The sequence below is a fragment of the Miscanthus floridulus genome, chromosome 17 (genome assembly GCF_019320115.1).
Source record: "Miscanthus floridulus cultivar M001 chromosome 17, ASM1932011v1, whole genome shotgun sequence".
NCBI classification, from domain to species: domain Eukaryota; kingdom Viridiplantae; phylum Streptophyta; class Magnoliopsida; order Poales; family Poaceae; genus Miscanthus; species Miscanthus floridulus.
Genome location: NC_089596.1, coordinates 106,782,517 through 106,798,609, shown reverse-complemented (window position 1 = coordinate 106,798,609; position 16,093 = coordinate 106,782,517). Strand labels below are relative to the sequence as shown.

At 44.6% G+C, this 16,093-nt stretch overlaps 1 protein-coding gene across 1 annotated transcript; it reads right to left on the bottom strand.

Annotated features, from left to right (window-relative positions):
* Positions 1-12,409: 12,409 nt before the first annotated feature.
* On the bottom strand, positions 12,410-14,555 carry LOC136518045 (DNA damage-repair/toleration protein DRT100-like). Its single transcript, XM_066511699.1, has one exon. The coding sequence runs from the start codon at positions 14,360-14,362 to the stop codon at positions 12,857-12,859; it is 1,506 nt and encodes a 501-aa protein (XP_066367796.1). The 5' UTR covers positions 14,363-14,555; the 3' UTR covers positions 12,410-12,856.
* Positions 14,556-16,093: the final 1,538 nt, after the last annotated feature.

Sequence of the window (16,093 nt, the reverse complement as noted above, 5' to 3'; positions counted from 1 at the left end):
CCCCACGACGGCTCGGCCTCGGCACCAACTGAGCCTCGGCTCTCTACATCGTCAACGCACAGCAACCGGCGCGTCGCCCGCCATGCGCTGCATCAAGCCGTCACTGGAGCTCCCACGTCGCATAGGATCGGGTGTGACCGGCGCGTTGCTCCAGCACATCAAGGACAGGGCCGCTCCATCGACCATATCGCTACAGTAGCAAGCTACAGGGCTCGGACACGCCACCTCCTCTTACAGGACGCTGCGTAGCGAACATATGTATCACCCCGGTCCCCCTTTGACTATAAAAGGGAGTGACCGGGGCCATTTCTAGACAACGGGCACACGGACACACAGACGGATAGGGGGTAGACGAGATAGACGAACACACGCTCAACTCTCTGTAACGACCGCTCTTCCTCGTGCCCGAGATAAACATCTCAAGCAACCCACGACCGCTTCCCGCGGAGACCTGGGACTAGCTCCCTCTCTCGCCCTGCTTGTAAACCCCTACTACGAGCACTCCGGTGCAAAGAATACAAGATCAATCTCTCAGACTGGACGTAGGGCATCTATCGTCTGAACCAGTATAAACCTTGGGCACGCGGTTCAAATTCACTAGTTGGTTGAGGACCCCGGTTCGAAACACCGACAGGTAAAATATGATATAAAAAATACATCAATAATTATTGTATTTCTGAAACAGTGTTGTCAAAAAGTGTTCCACGCAAGAGTACAAAAGGTTTAGCCAAAACAAAGTTATTGATCTTAGTACAAAGAGGACAAAAAAATGTTGTGTATATGGATGTTCTACAGTTGTGACAAAGGTATGTTAAATTAATTTATTATTTTCATGTTTGATTACATTTATTTTTTATTAGAATCTTGTATGTCCATATTATAACTTATTTCCGCTAATTATGCCATATGTATATATATACGAATAGTGCAAAGTAAGTAGTTTTCATAATATTAAAGGAGAACCTTAAATCCTAATTATCTACATTATTTAGGCATAACAAATCACTCAACTCAATTTAATAAATCATATAATTGGTCCTATTTATATCATTTACTTGCTATAGGAAAACATATTTATATCTTTTATTTTATTTATACCATAGTTTTTTAATAATCACACGAGCCTATAATAACCATACACACGTGCGTGCCGTACGTGCAGGCTCACTAGTCTATACTATAAAAGAGCGAAGGAATTGAAAAATATGTTACCACCTTGATATCTTCTGCCCACCTAAATTCTTTTCTTGTAGATTTCCATTAAAATCAGATCTAACGCATCTAAATTTCCTATCCTGATCTGACGAGCGGACCTGGCCGGAAAACTTTTATTGTTTATCCCTGTTTTGACTTCCCATGCCTGTTTTGTTACCCGCCCCCGCCCGCAATTCCTATCCCCAGCCGCACCCGCCACCTACAAGGGCAACAAACGGATCGGGAGCCGCCTCCATCCGCGCTACCCCCGTAGTCCATAGAGGATGACGCGATTGGGAGGCTTTGCGTCAAAGGCGGCAGCGGCCTCGGCCTCGGCGCCGGCTATCGTGGCCTGGACCACCTGTGCGTCCACTCCCACGTCAAGCAAGCAGGCCGGGTATATGGCGAGCGCCGGCCAGATTGGAGGAAGCCCGTCGCCACCGGCCTCTGCTTGCCTCGTCGTCACGACTCACGATCAATCGCATCTGAAATAAGTAACGACCAGCGCTTGCCTCTCTCCATCTCGTATTCCTGTGCTCGTACGTGCAGATCTCCAAGAAAATCCAATATTCTCCTCACCATGACATTAGTAGCAAATACTTGCATGAACAAAGTAGGCTGCGCGTGGCCAAATAGCTCGATCAGGTCTCTTGTGATTCAAATAGACCTGCATGATAAGAGGAAGTACTTATCTAACTGAACTTGTTCTCTGTCTTCCCGTTGTTTTTTTTACAGAGGCCCTAGGCGGCGGCATTGAATGAACCGGGAGAGCGCAAAAGGACGCGGACACACGCACGAGACACGTGGAGTCGTCCGATTCGTGAACAGTATCTGTACAGTAGCTAGAGCGCTCTCGTCACGCGGATGCTAGGAGCTTTATGGAGTTTAATATTTTCGGCCAGCAGTAGACGCCAAACATTACGGCCATGGAGCTAATGATGATTTATGGTTGTGCATGAAGCCTGATGAAAGTTACATTTGATTGTTTGCCCCTAAAAGCACGTCTGAATTTTTGCTGCCTGGAAGATTAATACTTGTTTATTTTTGCAGATCCAGAACACAGGCCAGCGGCTACCTAGCCGTTTGCGGATGCTGTCGTATTCTTCTTCGCAGCGGCTACCTAGTCGCTTTCTTTTGGCCATTCCTCTTAATAAAAAACGGGTTAAAGATCCAATCGCGAAAAAAAGAACACAGACCAGCAAGAGCCCTTCTGTGTTTATGGTTCCTTGTTCATTTGTTGTTTTTTGTTTCAAAATTTTCTATTGTGTGCTACAAAGAAACTTTTTATTGCTTCAAACTTAAAGATACAAAAAATAGGAAAATAATTCATACAGTTCTATGATCTTGCTCCTCTTCAGCAGCCCGCGCCTTTCGTTTGCCCACCCTGAATTGATATTCTTTCGTCAGTTTACTAGGTATTTGCATCGTATAGCTTTTTCTGTTGACCAAGTATAATCCTGAAGAGGTATTGGAAAGAAATTACAGTGTAAATGATCTTCTTACTTATTACACAATTTCACTGCTTTCAACTGTTTATGAACCATATATAGACTACAAAGTAAGGGGTTGTTTGTTGCCTCCCTCCTTTCTCATTAGTTCCGTGTAGCAAAATCTTGAAACTCTACTTGTTTATTCTTATGTTGTGGTGGATAATGAATCGCCTCGCCTATTCATCTCCTGCAGCTTTTTCATCGACCTAAAAGGCTAAAACTGGACCACGGGACAATAAAGGAAGAGACGCACCGAAACAGATATCAGCATTCAGCCGATAAATTATACAGAGTGATATGCTACTCTTCACATGCTCCCATATGACACAATTTCTTTCCATTATTTTTCAGTAGACACGTGCGTGTCATACGTGTATTTCCACTAGTATATATATTACAAGGGGAGGGAACCAATTATGAGATGGTGTCGTCATATATAGTAGTGACTTCCAACGCACGCTTAGGTGCGAACGGTGATCATACTATAATCATAGACACGCGTATATCGCACTATAAATTGATTAAAATATCAATACTTGCTAGCAGCAAGATTTAAAAAAACATTTTGCTTAATTAAAATGCCTCATCATAAGTGTTGTTATTTTGATTAAACGTTTTCATTAATATTCTTATATTGCGTATGATTTTTTTTGGTGCTATATTTCAGGTGCCTGAAATATAGACTTTTCTTCAGGCGACAGCCATAGAACATCACGTGTATATTATGCGAACATCACAAAACACATCATGAGCATTACATGTACACTACGCGAACATCACCACACGTCGCCTGAACAGCAAACACAAATTCAGGCGACTGTCGTATGTACGTGAACATCGCAAAATACATCATAGAACATCACATGTATACTACGTGAACATCATAAAATTCATCATTGAACATCGCCTAAATAACAGACACAAAAATCAGGCGACTGACGTATAGGAAATGTGAAATTATATATATAGACACGGCGGGCATGTGTACTAGTACCAATATAAAATAGAATAAAGCTGCATGCAATTGGTATATTCATCATCATGAAACGAAAAGAAAGGAAGCTAAGAAACAAATTATTAACTTTATTTATTCAAAAGGAGAAGTAATACATAGAATTTAGCTCTTTATGAGGAGCTAATGAATTAAGCTCGTAGGCTTTTCATGAATAATAATTAATTCATATGACTATGCTTATTATTGCAACAAGCTAAGATAGGTGGCACGGCATGCAGAGCAGGCATGGCAAACTCGATCATATATATCAGATAGTGTGAGGAGTAGTATATATTACTTTATTGTCGATGGAATTAATCCATGGTGAGAATGGATTATTAATTTTAGTTATTACTTTGTGGCAAGTGGGAGCTTGTTTCGGGCGGGGCGGGGGCCTTGCGCCTAGCGCCGAATTAGCCTACGGTACAAGTAGTAGATGACCAAGGCATAGACCACAGCGGCACCGAAAACGAACCCTGTGACCGCCCAGCTATCTGCGGTGGCCATGGCGAAGGTAAACGCAACCGTGGCGGAGAGTAACGTCAGCAAGCGTGACACAAATCTGAGGACAGGTTTGGCCAAGGAAGCCTTGTTGGGCGCCCACAACAGAATAACCACGACGGCAAACGCTGTCCCAGAGGTGAATGCGTTAAAGGACAAGTAGAGCCCGGCTTTCCAAATTTCACCCCTCGTGGCGGCGGCGGCATGATGGCTTGGCGCCGGCGCAGCAACGCCAGCAGCATTCTGCTGCTTCCGCGGCCACCTGGCGCGATACCATTCCGTCTTGAACCATTCCGGCGGGTGCAGCATCGCCTCAAACGCCAGGCCGATGAAGAGCGTGGCCACCGTCATCAGCCACCCGCGCATCTCGTTCAGGTGTGCCTTGTCAGCCTCTTCTGTATGTGATTTTGATTGATGAAGCCAATAATTAATTTCCGAAACAAATGAAAGCAAAGCAACCAAAGAAAAAAAAGAACTTTTTTTCCTTTCTGGAGTCGTATCACCGCCGTCACCTCCCGGCGATGGCATCGTTGTTTCGGTGATGCGATGATTGCTAGGCGGCGTGTTAGTTTCGTTTGTGAGTTGTGATTTGTAGAGTAGTATACGTGGTAGCTATTTATAGAGGCCAGGCTACTGTATGGGGGTGCATATGCTTTGATACTTCCAAAACAGACAGACAGTAATCTTTCCAAAAACAAAAAACAAACAATGAACAATAAAATTTCATCAAACAAATAAACAACATAACAAAAGATTATAATTTTGTTCAATTTCATCAAATTTATTATAAAATTAACAATATTTATGTTACCAAACAAATATCATGGGTTACATTTAATATTAAAATATATTTTTGTAGTATATCTATTTGACATTAGGAGCGGAGCTAGAAATTATGGAGGGAGGGGGGACTAAAAAATCCAACTCGTAAAACCTGAGCGCAGCTCAATTGGTTAGGTTCCTAATGCATGGTCGCCACATGGCTTAATTCATCGACCTAGACACGGGTAGTTGCATTTTCTTATATGTATTCTAGAACAAATGTGATATTCTTTCAGTGGTAGACGACGTACAACCTCTTGACAACAAGGCGTCTTGTGTGACTTCGTAAACCTCGAGATAAACCGTCTCAGTTTAATTTTGGAGGTGCTCATAGGATGATTTTATTATCTAGTTTTGCTTTATATGATTTAATTATCTAGAAGGATGTTAATAAATTGATACTAGTAAAAAATTATCTAGAAGATTTTATTCATTGACAAGAATTTCTTTATATTCTCTCTATTAATATAAATAAACATTATAAATTTATACTAGTAAAAAAAATTTACTGTGATATGTTAGGGGGGGGCCTATGGCCCCTGCTAGCCCGCCTACCTCCGCCACTGTTTGACGTCATATATATTGATACTCCTTTATATAAACCCGGTTAACCTTAAGATATTTGACTTGGAGCAAAGACTAGAATTGTATTCTTTTTATAACGGAGCTAGCTAGTAACATATGCATACCCAGGGACATCCTGAAAAAAAATATATTAGGTGCAAAATCTCTTGGCACTTTAGCCGCTCATGTGCTTCTGTTATTTGCGTGTTTGGAATAAAGAAAAATTCAAGATTCGTTCCAATGTACACCTTTTTGTCTTTCAACACGCATCATCTCTTATGCTAGGACATTTAGCCGTTCATGTGCTTTTGTTCTTTGCGTGTTTGGAATAAAGAAAATTCAAGATTCGTTCCAATGTACACTTTTTTATCCTCCCAACATGAAAAATCTCTCATGGTAATTGTCATAGAAAAATTCAATAAAATATATTGAATTTAGACTGTCAGATTATTCGTATTTCCACAAAACTTGAGCATTACATATATTACTAAAACATAGATGAGGTGCTTCGTAATTAGTTTCTGTACCATGTTTCCAGGAAGAAAAGGTGTTACTCCTACTGAAACATTATTGCACCAGATGAGAGATAAACTCGCCCTCCTGAGTCCTAAGTACCACATTCTCCCCTAAAAAAATATGACGTTTTAGTCATACTAAAGGCCAGTTTTCGTGTAGCTGTCCAAAACGACTTTAATTTTTTTTAGTACGGAGTGAGTATACCACAAAATAACATCTGGCCTAATGCGCACTATCGGTCCATTTATGACTTCCCATTGGTAACGAAAATGCATGATTCCCATGTGCACTTTTGTTCATTGCGTGTTATGGGAAAAAAACACGGTCGTATACTTTATTCTGCTTTTTGTGAGGCCTTCCCAAAGCTCTGGGGTGTACAATGCTTGAGACATCAGTTAAGGGCATCTTTAATAGCGAGAGTAGGATGCCGATTTTTAAGAGTCTGTTTGAAAGAGCTCTAGCTCTAAAAACATAGATGGAGAGCACTAGCTAACTTCACAATGGAGCAGCTTCTCCATGGATTGGAATATAAATCATGAATAACTTTTAAGTTGTTGAGTTTGGAAATATGAAAGCCATATAAATAGATTTGTCTTGAAAAATACTTTCATAAAAATATACATATATCACTTTTTGATAAATGTTTTTATAAAAACAAGGAGTCAAAGTAATACTTTGGAGACCGTGTCGCTGTCCAAAACGACTTTATTTTTTAGTATGGAGGGAGTATACCATAAAATAACATCTGGCCTAATGCACACTGTCGGTCCATTTATGACTTCCCATTGGTAACAAAAATGCATGATTTCCATGTGCACTTTTGTTCATTGCGTGTTATGGGGAAAAAACACGGTCATCTACTTTATTCTGCTTTTTGTGAGGCCTTCCCAAAGCTCTGGGGTGTACAATGCTTGAGACATCAGTTAAGGGCATCTTCAATAGCGAGAGTAGGATGCCGATTTTTAAGTCTGTTTGAAAGAGCTCTAGTTCTAAAAACATAGATCAAGAGCACTAGCTAACTTCACAATGGAGCAGCTTCACCATGGATTGAAATATAAATCATGAATAACTTTTAAGTTGTTGAGTTTGGAAATATGAAAGCCATATAAATAGATTTGTTTTGAAAAATACTTTCATAAAAATATACATATATCACTTTTTGATAAATGTTTTTATAAAAACAAGGAGTCAAAGTAATACTTTGGAGACCGTGTCGCTGTCCAAAACGACTTTATTTTTGAGTATGGAGGGAGTATACCACAAAATAACATCTGGCCTAATGCGCACTGTCGGTCCATTTATGACTTTCCATTGGTAACGAAAATGCATGATTCCCGTGTGCACTTTTGTTCATTGCGTGTTATGGGAAAAAACACGGTCGTATACTTTATTCTGCTTTTTGTGAGGCCTTCCCAAAGCTCTGGGGTGTACAATGCTTGAGACATCAGTTAAGGGCATCTTCAATAGCGAGAGTAGGATGCCGATTTTTAAGAGTCTGTTTGAAAGAGCTCTAGCTCTAAAAACATAGATTGAGAGCACTAGCTAACTTCACAATGGAGCAGCTTCACCATGGATTGAAATATAAATCATGAATAACTTTTAAGTTGTTGAGTTTGAAAATGTGAAAGCCATATAAATAGATTTGTCTTGAAAAATACTTTCATAAAAATATACATATATCACTTTTTTGATAAATGTTTTTATAAAAACAAGGAGTCAAAGTAATACTTTGGAGACCATGTCGCTGTCCGAAACGACTTTATTTTTTAGTATGGAGGGAGTATACCACAAAATAACATCTGGCCTAATGCGCACTGTCGATCCATTTATGACTTCCCATTGGTAACGAAAATGCATGATTCCCATGTGCACTTTTGTTCATTGCGTGTTATGGGAAAAAACACGGTCGTATACTTTATTCTGCTTTTTGTGAGGCCTTCCCAAAGCTCCGGGGTGTACAATGCTTGAGACATCAGTTAAGGGCATCTTCAATAGCGAGAGTAGGATGTCGATTTTTAAGAGTCTGTTTGAAAGAGCTCTAGCTCTAAAAACATCGATCGAGAGCACTAGCTAACTTCACAATGGAGCAGCTTCACCATGGATTTGTGCTCCCAACACGAGAGTGAGAAGCCTGTTTGGCTTCCAGCGCAACTCCTGATCCAAGAAATGCAAGTTTCGGTAAGAATGGCCACTTATACCCTTAGAAGGTTTCATGCAGATTACAAACACACGGTCCATATGTGTCTATGTATGAGTCATGATTGATTGTAAATTAAGGAGATAATCAAAGCTTTTGGTTAAGTGTGTGTGAGACTAACCGAGAAGTGAGTTGTGTGTGCAACATTTCTCTTAGCTTGTGGGTGTGCAGGTGTTGAGCGCGAGACGGTCGATGGCAATAGAGAAGTTCAAGCAAGTGGTCCGTGCGTGATGGACCAAGGGCGATGAAGGGTGGACGCGAAGGATGGATCGTGGACCGGAGGTCGAGTCAAGCAAGAAATATGATAATAAGGTACGGTAATCACAAAGAGTAACACCGGACCCGCCGCATCGTCGCCACCGCAGACCAAACCCTCCACCCCCAACCCCCCCCCCCCCGACCCGCTGCTCCCGCCACCATTGGCGGTCCCCTCCTGCTCCTCTTTCCTCCCCTATTTCCCATCTCTCCTCGGCTCCTCCCTCTCTCTTCCATTCCAATCCCTGGCGTCGACTCCCCAGTTCTATCTATCAACTAGAGCCTAAAGACTTCGATTACCTGATGATGATGAACGAAGTTGAAGACCAGAAGCTGTGTTAAATTCACAGGAAGATTCCAAAGCGCAGGATAGGTGACGCTGTGACGGAATGACCGAGCACCTGTGACGTCTGAAGACTCAAGTCAAAGTACGTGATCATAGAAAGATAAAGTCAATCAAAAAGAAGTTGAGTTCTTTTTTATGAAAGGCCCCTGTAATTTCATTATTTCCATAAAGTCTGTGTGGCGTTGCGGAAAACTTTACTATATCAATCAGGGTCTGTTTGGAATAATCTCTAATCAAAAGGGATTGGACGTGATTGAGGTCGTCCCTTTCAATCTGCCTCCATCATCTTCAATCTCCTCAATCTCCTTTAATCCCCACTAAACCGAACAAGGGAGATCAGAGAGCAACTTTCAAATTGCGCAGTTTCAATCATAACATTTCGGCCTATGGGTTAAACACTGGGAATTTAATGTGCTTCAAGTTGGAACTGAAAGCCTGCAGTGCAAGTTTCACCAAAAAAAGAAAACACAATGCAGCGGACGATACTATCTTTTTATATTAACATTTAGAAATAATGTATTAAATGGTTTGGCTGCTAAATGATCTCCAATGGAATAAGATCGAACACTACAACTTTAATATAGGGCATGTCCCATTCGAGATTGTTTGGAACTTTCGAAAATTTGAATCTCAAAATCTAATAACTTAGAGCATCTTCAAGAGACTCTGTAAATGACTCTTCAAATTTAGTAACTCTCTATCCCACCTCATTCGCTCTCTACTTTTGGATAGCCTACCTCACCAGTCATCCTAGCTTTTTAGTTTACAGAGTCTGTTGGAGTACTCTAGTATTTTTTTGTCCAATCTATTTTAGAGAGTAGCTAAACCAATAAATTTGGCTAGTCTTTTTTGTTAATCTCTTGGAGATACTCTTATAATGAGTATTTGATATTCTAAACAACTTCAAATAAAAAACTTGTCAATCACAAAGTCATAGATCAGCGTAGACCACTACAACTTTGATATTGGCCATACCAACATCAGAGTTAGTTTGGAAATTCTAAAGTTTAGGTTTTAAAATATGAGAAATTAAAACTGACACTCTAGATAAATTCAAATAAAAAACTTGCTGACTACGAAGTTGTAAATCACATTGATAACCATAACTTTGATCTAGACCATTTTAATATGTGAAGTCACTCAAAATTTCGAAAATCTGATTTATGGGACTGAGTTTACTAGGAGTCCATTAATCCAGAGAGAGAGAGAGAGAGAGATGATTAAGCCTCTTACAACCATATTTATTCTGAACTAGCACATGATTTCTAGGCAAGCCGTTCGGCTGGCTGAAATTGGACTGAAAACACTGTTCTGGCTGAAATGTTGTGAGAGAAAAGCAATGTTCCGGCTGAAAAAAGAAGCCGAACAAATCGAATATGGGGTAAGCCGAACGGGGCATAACCCCAATATGAACGCAGAGAAGGGTAGGACTGCCATTGTCCATGTGTAATCGTCCTTTCTAAATAAGCTGTTTCCTTGAAATAAATTTCAGGCAACGAAACTGGTTGTAGTAGTTTATTGGAGAAAAAGAAAACAGAAACTAAATTAAATATACTAGGGTACAAGGAAAAAGAAAACGAACGAAATAAACCCGTGTGGCAAATGGGCTGCCATGGGCCGCAAACAAAAAGGAAAGGAAATGAGCAATCCGTCACTCAGTCCAGGAAGCAAATAGCTCAGGACCTGGGCGCCCTAGACGACGGCCCACGAAAGAAGAAAAATTCAGCCCACGGACAGAAACGAACTGGAACACCGTAGTAATCGCCCCGTTTGGCTTTCCTCTTTTTTTCTGCCTGCTAGACTTCTCCTTCAAACGAAACGGCCTGTCTGTACATGCACCAAATAAACAACTCGGTAGCAAGCTCAGCAGCTCCTAATTTCAAGAAGATCCAAACTTTTCCTTCTCCATGCGTACGTACATACACGCTTAAGTTAAAACAGATACTGAATTTGCACACCACTAGTGTAGTTTGGATTGCACTTGCGCAGCAGCTTCTAGCAAGCCTCTAGCCCCCCTAATACAGCCGGAACGGTGTTTTTCTCTCACAACAAATCAGTTGGAACAGTATTTCAGATTGTTTTTTCAGCGAAGTGAACGGGGCCGAGAATGTCATGCCTACTTGAAGAGACTGACAATGGTTGCACAAACTTGAACCGTTCTCAGACACAAGATATTTTCAGCAATGACAGGCTTAACTCATGAGGCACAACCTTCCTCTGGCTTGCCGGCTTCATCTTGTTGCAGTTGATAAATTTATCTTAGAACAGTCAGTCCGTATTGAAAACCGGTTGTAATTAGATGCCCGGTTCCACTATCTCTGTCAAGTGAGAACTGTTCCCTGATGCAGCGAACGTAGTGCTCTCTGCTCAAGTGGGCACTGCAATAGTGCCCAATAAAAATGCCAGTCCTCTGGACCAATGGCATATGCTGATCCTGATCCTATATGAAACAAAAGAATCAGACGTATAGGACTGACTGTACTGGCTCAACAATACAAAGAGAAATATGATTACAAACAAGCCTCTTACAGCCATGTAGTTATATATATCCTGAAGTAGTGCATGTATAAATTCCCACAAAACCCATAAAATGAACTGAGAGAAGGATTATTTATTGTAGGGATGAAGTAATGCGTCAAGAAGTGGAGCAACCTTTAACTTAATTAAATTAAAGAGGGAAGATAAACAAAAATAAAGGGTCGTGCTGCCTTAAAACTAGATGGTTGTCAAGTAACACATGCGAACTGCGTAGGTCAGACTGGACATGAACGAAGATCTGAACAAACCTTCATCGTACCTGATAACAGGCAGGCATCGATCATACTGAACATGCTGTAACTTTTTGAATTGATAAACTTGAACATGGAACATTCAGAGGCGTAGAATTCAGAAATAGATCCAGACAGTTTAGATTCAGTACTCCTAAACACACGGGGTTGGGAAATAGGAGTTGCTCATATTGGTGGCGGCTCTTATGGTTGATGCTATTTATGCCGATAACCGATTTGACAATGTATAAGACTCTAGAGAAAGAAGTTGCATCACCCTGTTCGCTTGATCGTATCAGCCATGATACAGTGTTTTTCTCTCACAACAAAACAGCATCAGCCGGCTTATAAGCCACAGAAACGATAAGCGAACAAGGCAAATTCAAGATGCAGCATTGTATATGTATTCAAACATATATTAAATGCACATGTATTCCAAAACGAGATCGAAGCATAGTACAGTATGCTTATAGGAGTAGCTAGCTGTCTGTATATAGGAGTATATATATTCATTCATTCACATATGAGTATTATATCTCTGCTGTGGCAACCCAGTTGAGTATGTTCAGTGTTAATAAATTAATAATAGTCCTACTAAATAAATAGTCTTACATTTTTTTTAATATCAAAATTCAAAATTCAAAATTTTGACCCCATGATTTAGTTAACAATTTTTAATTATTAACATAATACAAAAGGTTAGATTTGTAATTAAATGTACCATGCACTTATCATATCATAAATTTATAAGTATAACAATACTATGGTATGAATGGTTAGAAATATAATTTGGAAGACTGTGTCAAGGATGGAGGGAGTAGCAGTAGCACACAAGAAGCGTTCCGTTGCGTTGCCCTGTGACCGTTGGCGCGGGCGCGGGACGACAAATCCGTCCGCGCAGGATTCTGCTGCGTTGAAACTTGAAACCCAAACCCAAACCCAAAATCCAAAATCCCAATCATCACACCACCAAAACACCTCTACGGTTACAGGTTTCTCCAGCTAAAACAAGCGGACAAAGGAGCGACGCGAGAGGTCACGGCCCCAGCCAGCTGCCAGCCTGGTGTCCGTGTCCGTGTCCGTCCCCAAGACAAGACGAGGACGCCAACCACCGCCGCCCGTGGACGTGGCGTGCCGTGCCGACGAGCGTGCGCGCGCGCCCCCCCACCTGTCCTGCCACCCCCCGTCCGTGTCACACATCTCAGCCCGTCAGCCGTCGCCGCCGCCTCCGTTGCTGGTGGTGCTCCGGCACTGCTCGGCGGGCCTGGCCTCGAGGGGGCCACCGATGGTGGGGCAGCCGTCGGCGGCGGAGGCCGACGGCAGGTCCATGCAGTTGTAGGAGAGGCAGAGCGCGGCGGAGTCCGGGAGCGGCGCGGCAGGCGGGACGGGGAACCCCGTCAGGAAGTTGTGCTGCGCGTACAGCGTGGTCATCCGCCCCGCCAGCACGCTGCGCGCCACCGCCGCCGGCACCTCCCCGGACAGCCGGTTGTTGTTCACGTACAGGCTCCCCGCCGCCGCCAGCGCCTCCGGGACCTCGCCCGAGATGCCGTTGTGGCTCACGTCCACCACCGCCCACTCCTGCTGCGGGGACGGCGGCGGCACGGACAGCGCGCCCGTGAAGTTGTTCCGCGACAGGAGCAGCGACGACAGGCCAGGGAGCGCGAACACCGACGCCGGGATGCGGCCCGAGAAGTTGTTCATGGACAGGTCCAGGAACGCCAGGTCGGCGGGTAGGGGTGGTGGTGGACTGGCTGAGCCGTCGTCACCACCACCAAAGGCCCCGTCGAGGGTGCCCTGCATTGCGTTACCGGCGACGGAGAAGTACCGCAACGTGGCCGGCAGCGGCGGTAGCCCCCCAGCGAGCGCGTTCCTCGCGAGGTCGACGTGGAACAGCCCGGAGCTCGCGAACCCGGCGGGAATCTCCCCGGAGATCCCGCCGTTGTTGGCGAGGATGAGCACCTTGAGGCTGGGCGAGTCGGGAAGGAGCAGTCCCGCGGGCACGGCGCCGTCGAGGCGGTTCCCGCCGAGGTCGAGCGTGTGGAGGTCGGGCAGCCCCGCGAGGGAGGCCGGGACCGGACCCGTCAGCTGGTTGCCCGCCAGCGAGAGGAGCCGGAGGCGGCGGAGACCCGCGCCGAGGCCTGACGGGATGGGACCCGACACGCGGCCTGGGTACAGGACCAGGTCCGTCAGCGCGGCGAGCGTGGAGAGGGAGTCCGGGAGTGTGCCAGTTAGTCCCGGGGAGTCGGCGAGCCCCGTGCCGAGGGTCAGCACCGACACGCGGAGGACGGTGGTGCTGGAGTAGTCGCTGTCGGGGCTGTCGTCTCCGTCGGCGTCGTCGGGCGCGCAGACGACGCCGGCGTACGCGCAGGGGCTCCGGGCGTCGTCCCAGGTGTCGAAGAAGCGGGAGCCCGAGAGGTCGCGCAGGCTGGCCCGGAGGTCACGCAGCGCCGCCGCGTCGCGCTCGTGCAGCGTGGCCGGCTGCGCCGGCGCCCGGGAGGCGAGCATTCCCAGGAAGAGCAGGAGGAGGAGGAACAAGAGGGGTGGCAGAGGCAGCAGCGCCATGTGCCCACACTTCCCTTGGGAGCTGGGGGAGATGCACGGACGGGACGACTGGAGAGAGCAGCAGCCAGCCAGTGAGTGGAGTGGAGGCGAGCGAGGTGAGCTCGCCAGCGAGTGATCGATGACAGGCCGTGGCCGCCCGAGAGGACAATTCATCAACCTGAGCAGATTTTAAATGGAATAGGTGGGCCCGGTCCTCCAGTCCGGTTCGTCTCTCCGGCCGGCTCTCTGCCGCAGCTTTACCTCGCGGTCGGTGGGTGCACCGTGGTCAGGTCGGATAAAAGCTTTCCCTGTGCCGCCTCGTCGTGCTCTCACCTCTCACGGTGGCGGTGCGGGTAGCCCCTACCAACAGCCCCGTATGGTACGGCGGCATGAGCGTGTCGTCCGGCCGGCCGTCCTCCCGCGGTCCAGGTCTCCGTCCGTACGTCCCTGGAGAATTGGAGATGGAATAATGCGTCTGCCCTCTTGCTTGCTCTCCTTCCTTCATCACCATGGCTTCACACGTGACGTGCCGCGTCGTCTGCCTGCGACTACTCCTGCGTTCATTTCATCGACATCGCGGGATTTACGTACTCTGGTTCACAAGTATGTGCATGCGGGCCTGTGTACGTACGTCCAGCGGCGCTTTAGTGGCCTGGGGTAACCCGTGACCGTGATCTCTCCACCACACCCACTCTGTGCATGCTCGCAAGCGCGCTGCCAAACATGACACACCGTACGTTTTTATTATACTCACCAGGTAGCGTGATCGTACCTTCCTATGGGATAGAAAAAAATTTATACTAAAAATGCATGGATCATACGATAAGATAACACACGACCACACCTCACCACTGCACCGCTATTCTAGCCACCTCAAGCCCACAGTGAGCCCCCACGCTTGCCTCACTTGCCGGTACGTGCTCGCCATGGCCGCCGTCGTAGTCTCTCCACCTAAGAGGCCCAAGGCCCTGCCTTTTTTCTTTGTCACGGTACATAACACGTGCACTCGCACGAGCACGAGCACAAGCACGCCCTTGTCGAGCCCACAACTCTTATTTAAGAATAGAGTGATATAATAGGTAGTGCTAATCCATATACTGATAGCTAGTCAAAAATAGCGTAAACCTCTTCTCAGACCTTATCAACGAGCTTAGCCAGTGTTTTTTCCATGCACAATAGTGACAGTGTGATAATATCAAACACATCAATATAATATTATTTAGCTATATTGAAGATGGAAATTCTTGAACTGAAACTACACAAGGTCTGAATTTCTTTCAGAATCCTGACCTTTTTCAAAGGCAAAAAATGAATCCTTGATAAAGTATGCTTTGCTCACCTAACAAGAAATTTACAGCTCTTGAAAGGATCAATTACAACAAGTGAAAGCTAATCTAAACTACCACACAGAAAAATGACTAAATCAAGGTCTAGCAAGCTCTTAAAACATTATTATTCAACAATTTATATGTTTGAGAAATCAAGGATGGTTCTAAGATCACCTGAACTCTGAAATGCATCGCACATGATATCCTCATGCTCTGTGTAGCTTGGATGCCAAATACTTGACAGAGTAACTTTTCATGTGTTATTCTGGCGCAAAAAATCCCGCAAAAAGAGATATGGTTATTACACATAATAGGAGGAAACGTTAAGAGTGTACTGCACAACCCTTTATGGACAGGCCTTTGGGTGCATATATAGCCAGAATTTCATCCTCTTTCAAAGATTGCAAGGAACAATATCTGTGTACATACAGTCTTCAGTTGGTAGCCAGCACTACAATTTCAGAGACAGATGGGTCACTTAGCCAGACTCTTGGAAGGAGAGAAATTATGAGATAGCACTAACAGCACACATACATATTTTCACAAACTCAGTAAGACAATGATTCAATTAGAGAAG

Bases quoted from the DNA above. Each gene is read 5' to 3' on its own strand.
- LOC136518045 (XM_066511699.1), bottom strand. From the start codon at position 14,362: ATGAATTGTCCTCTCGGGCGGCCACGGCCTGTCATCGATCACTCGCTG.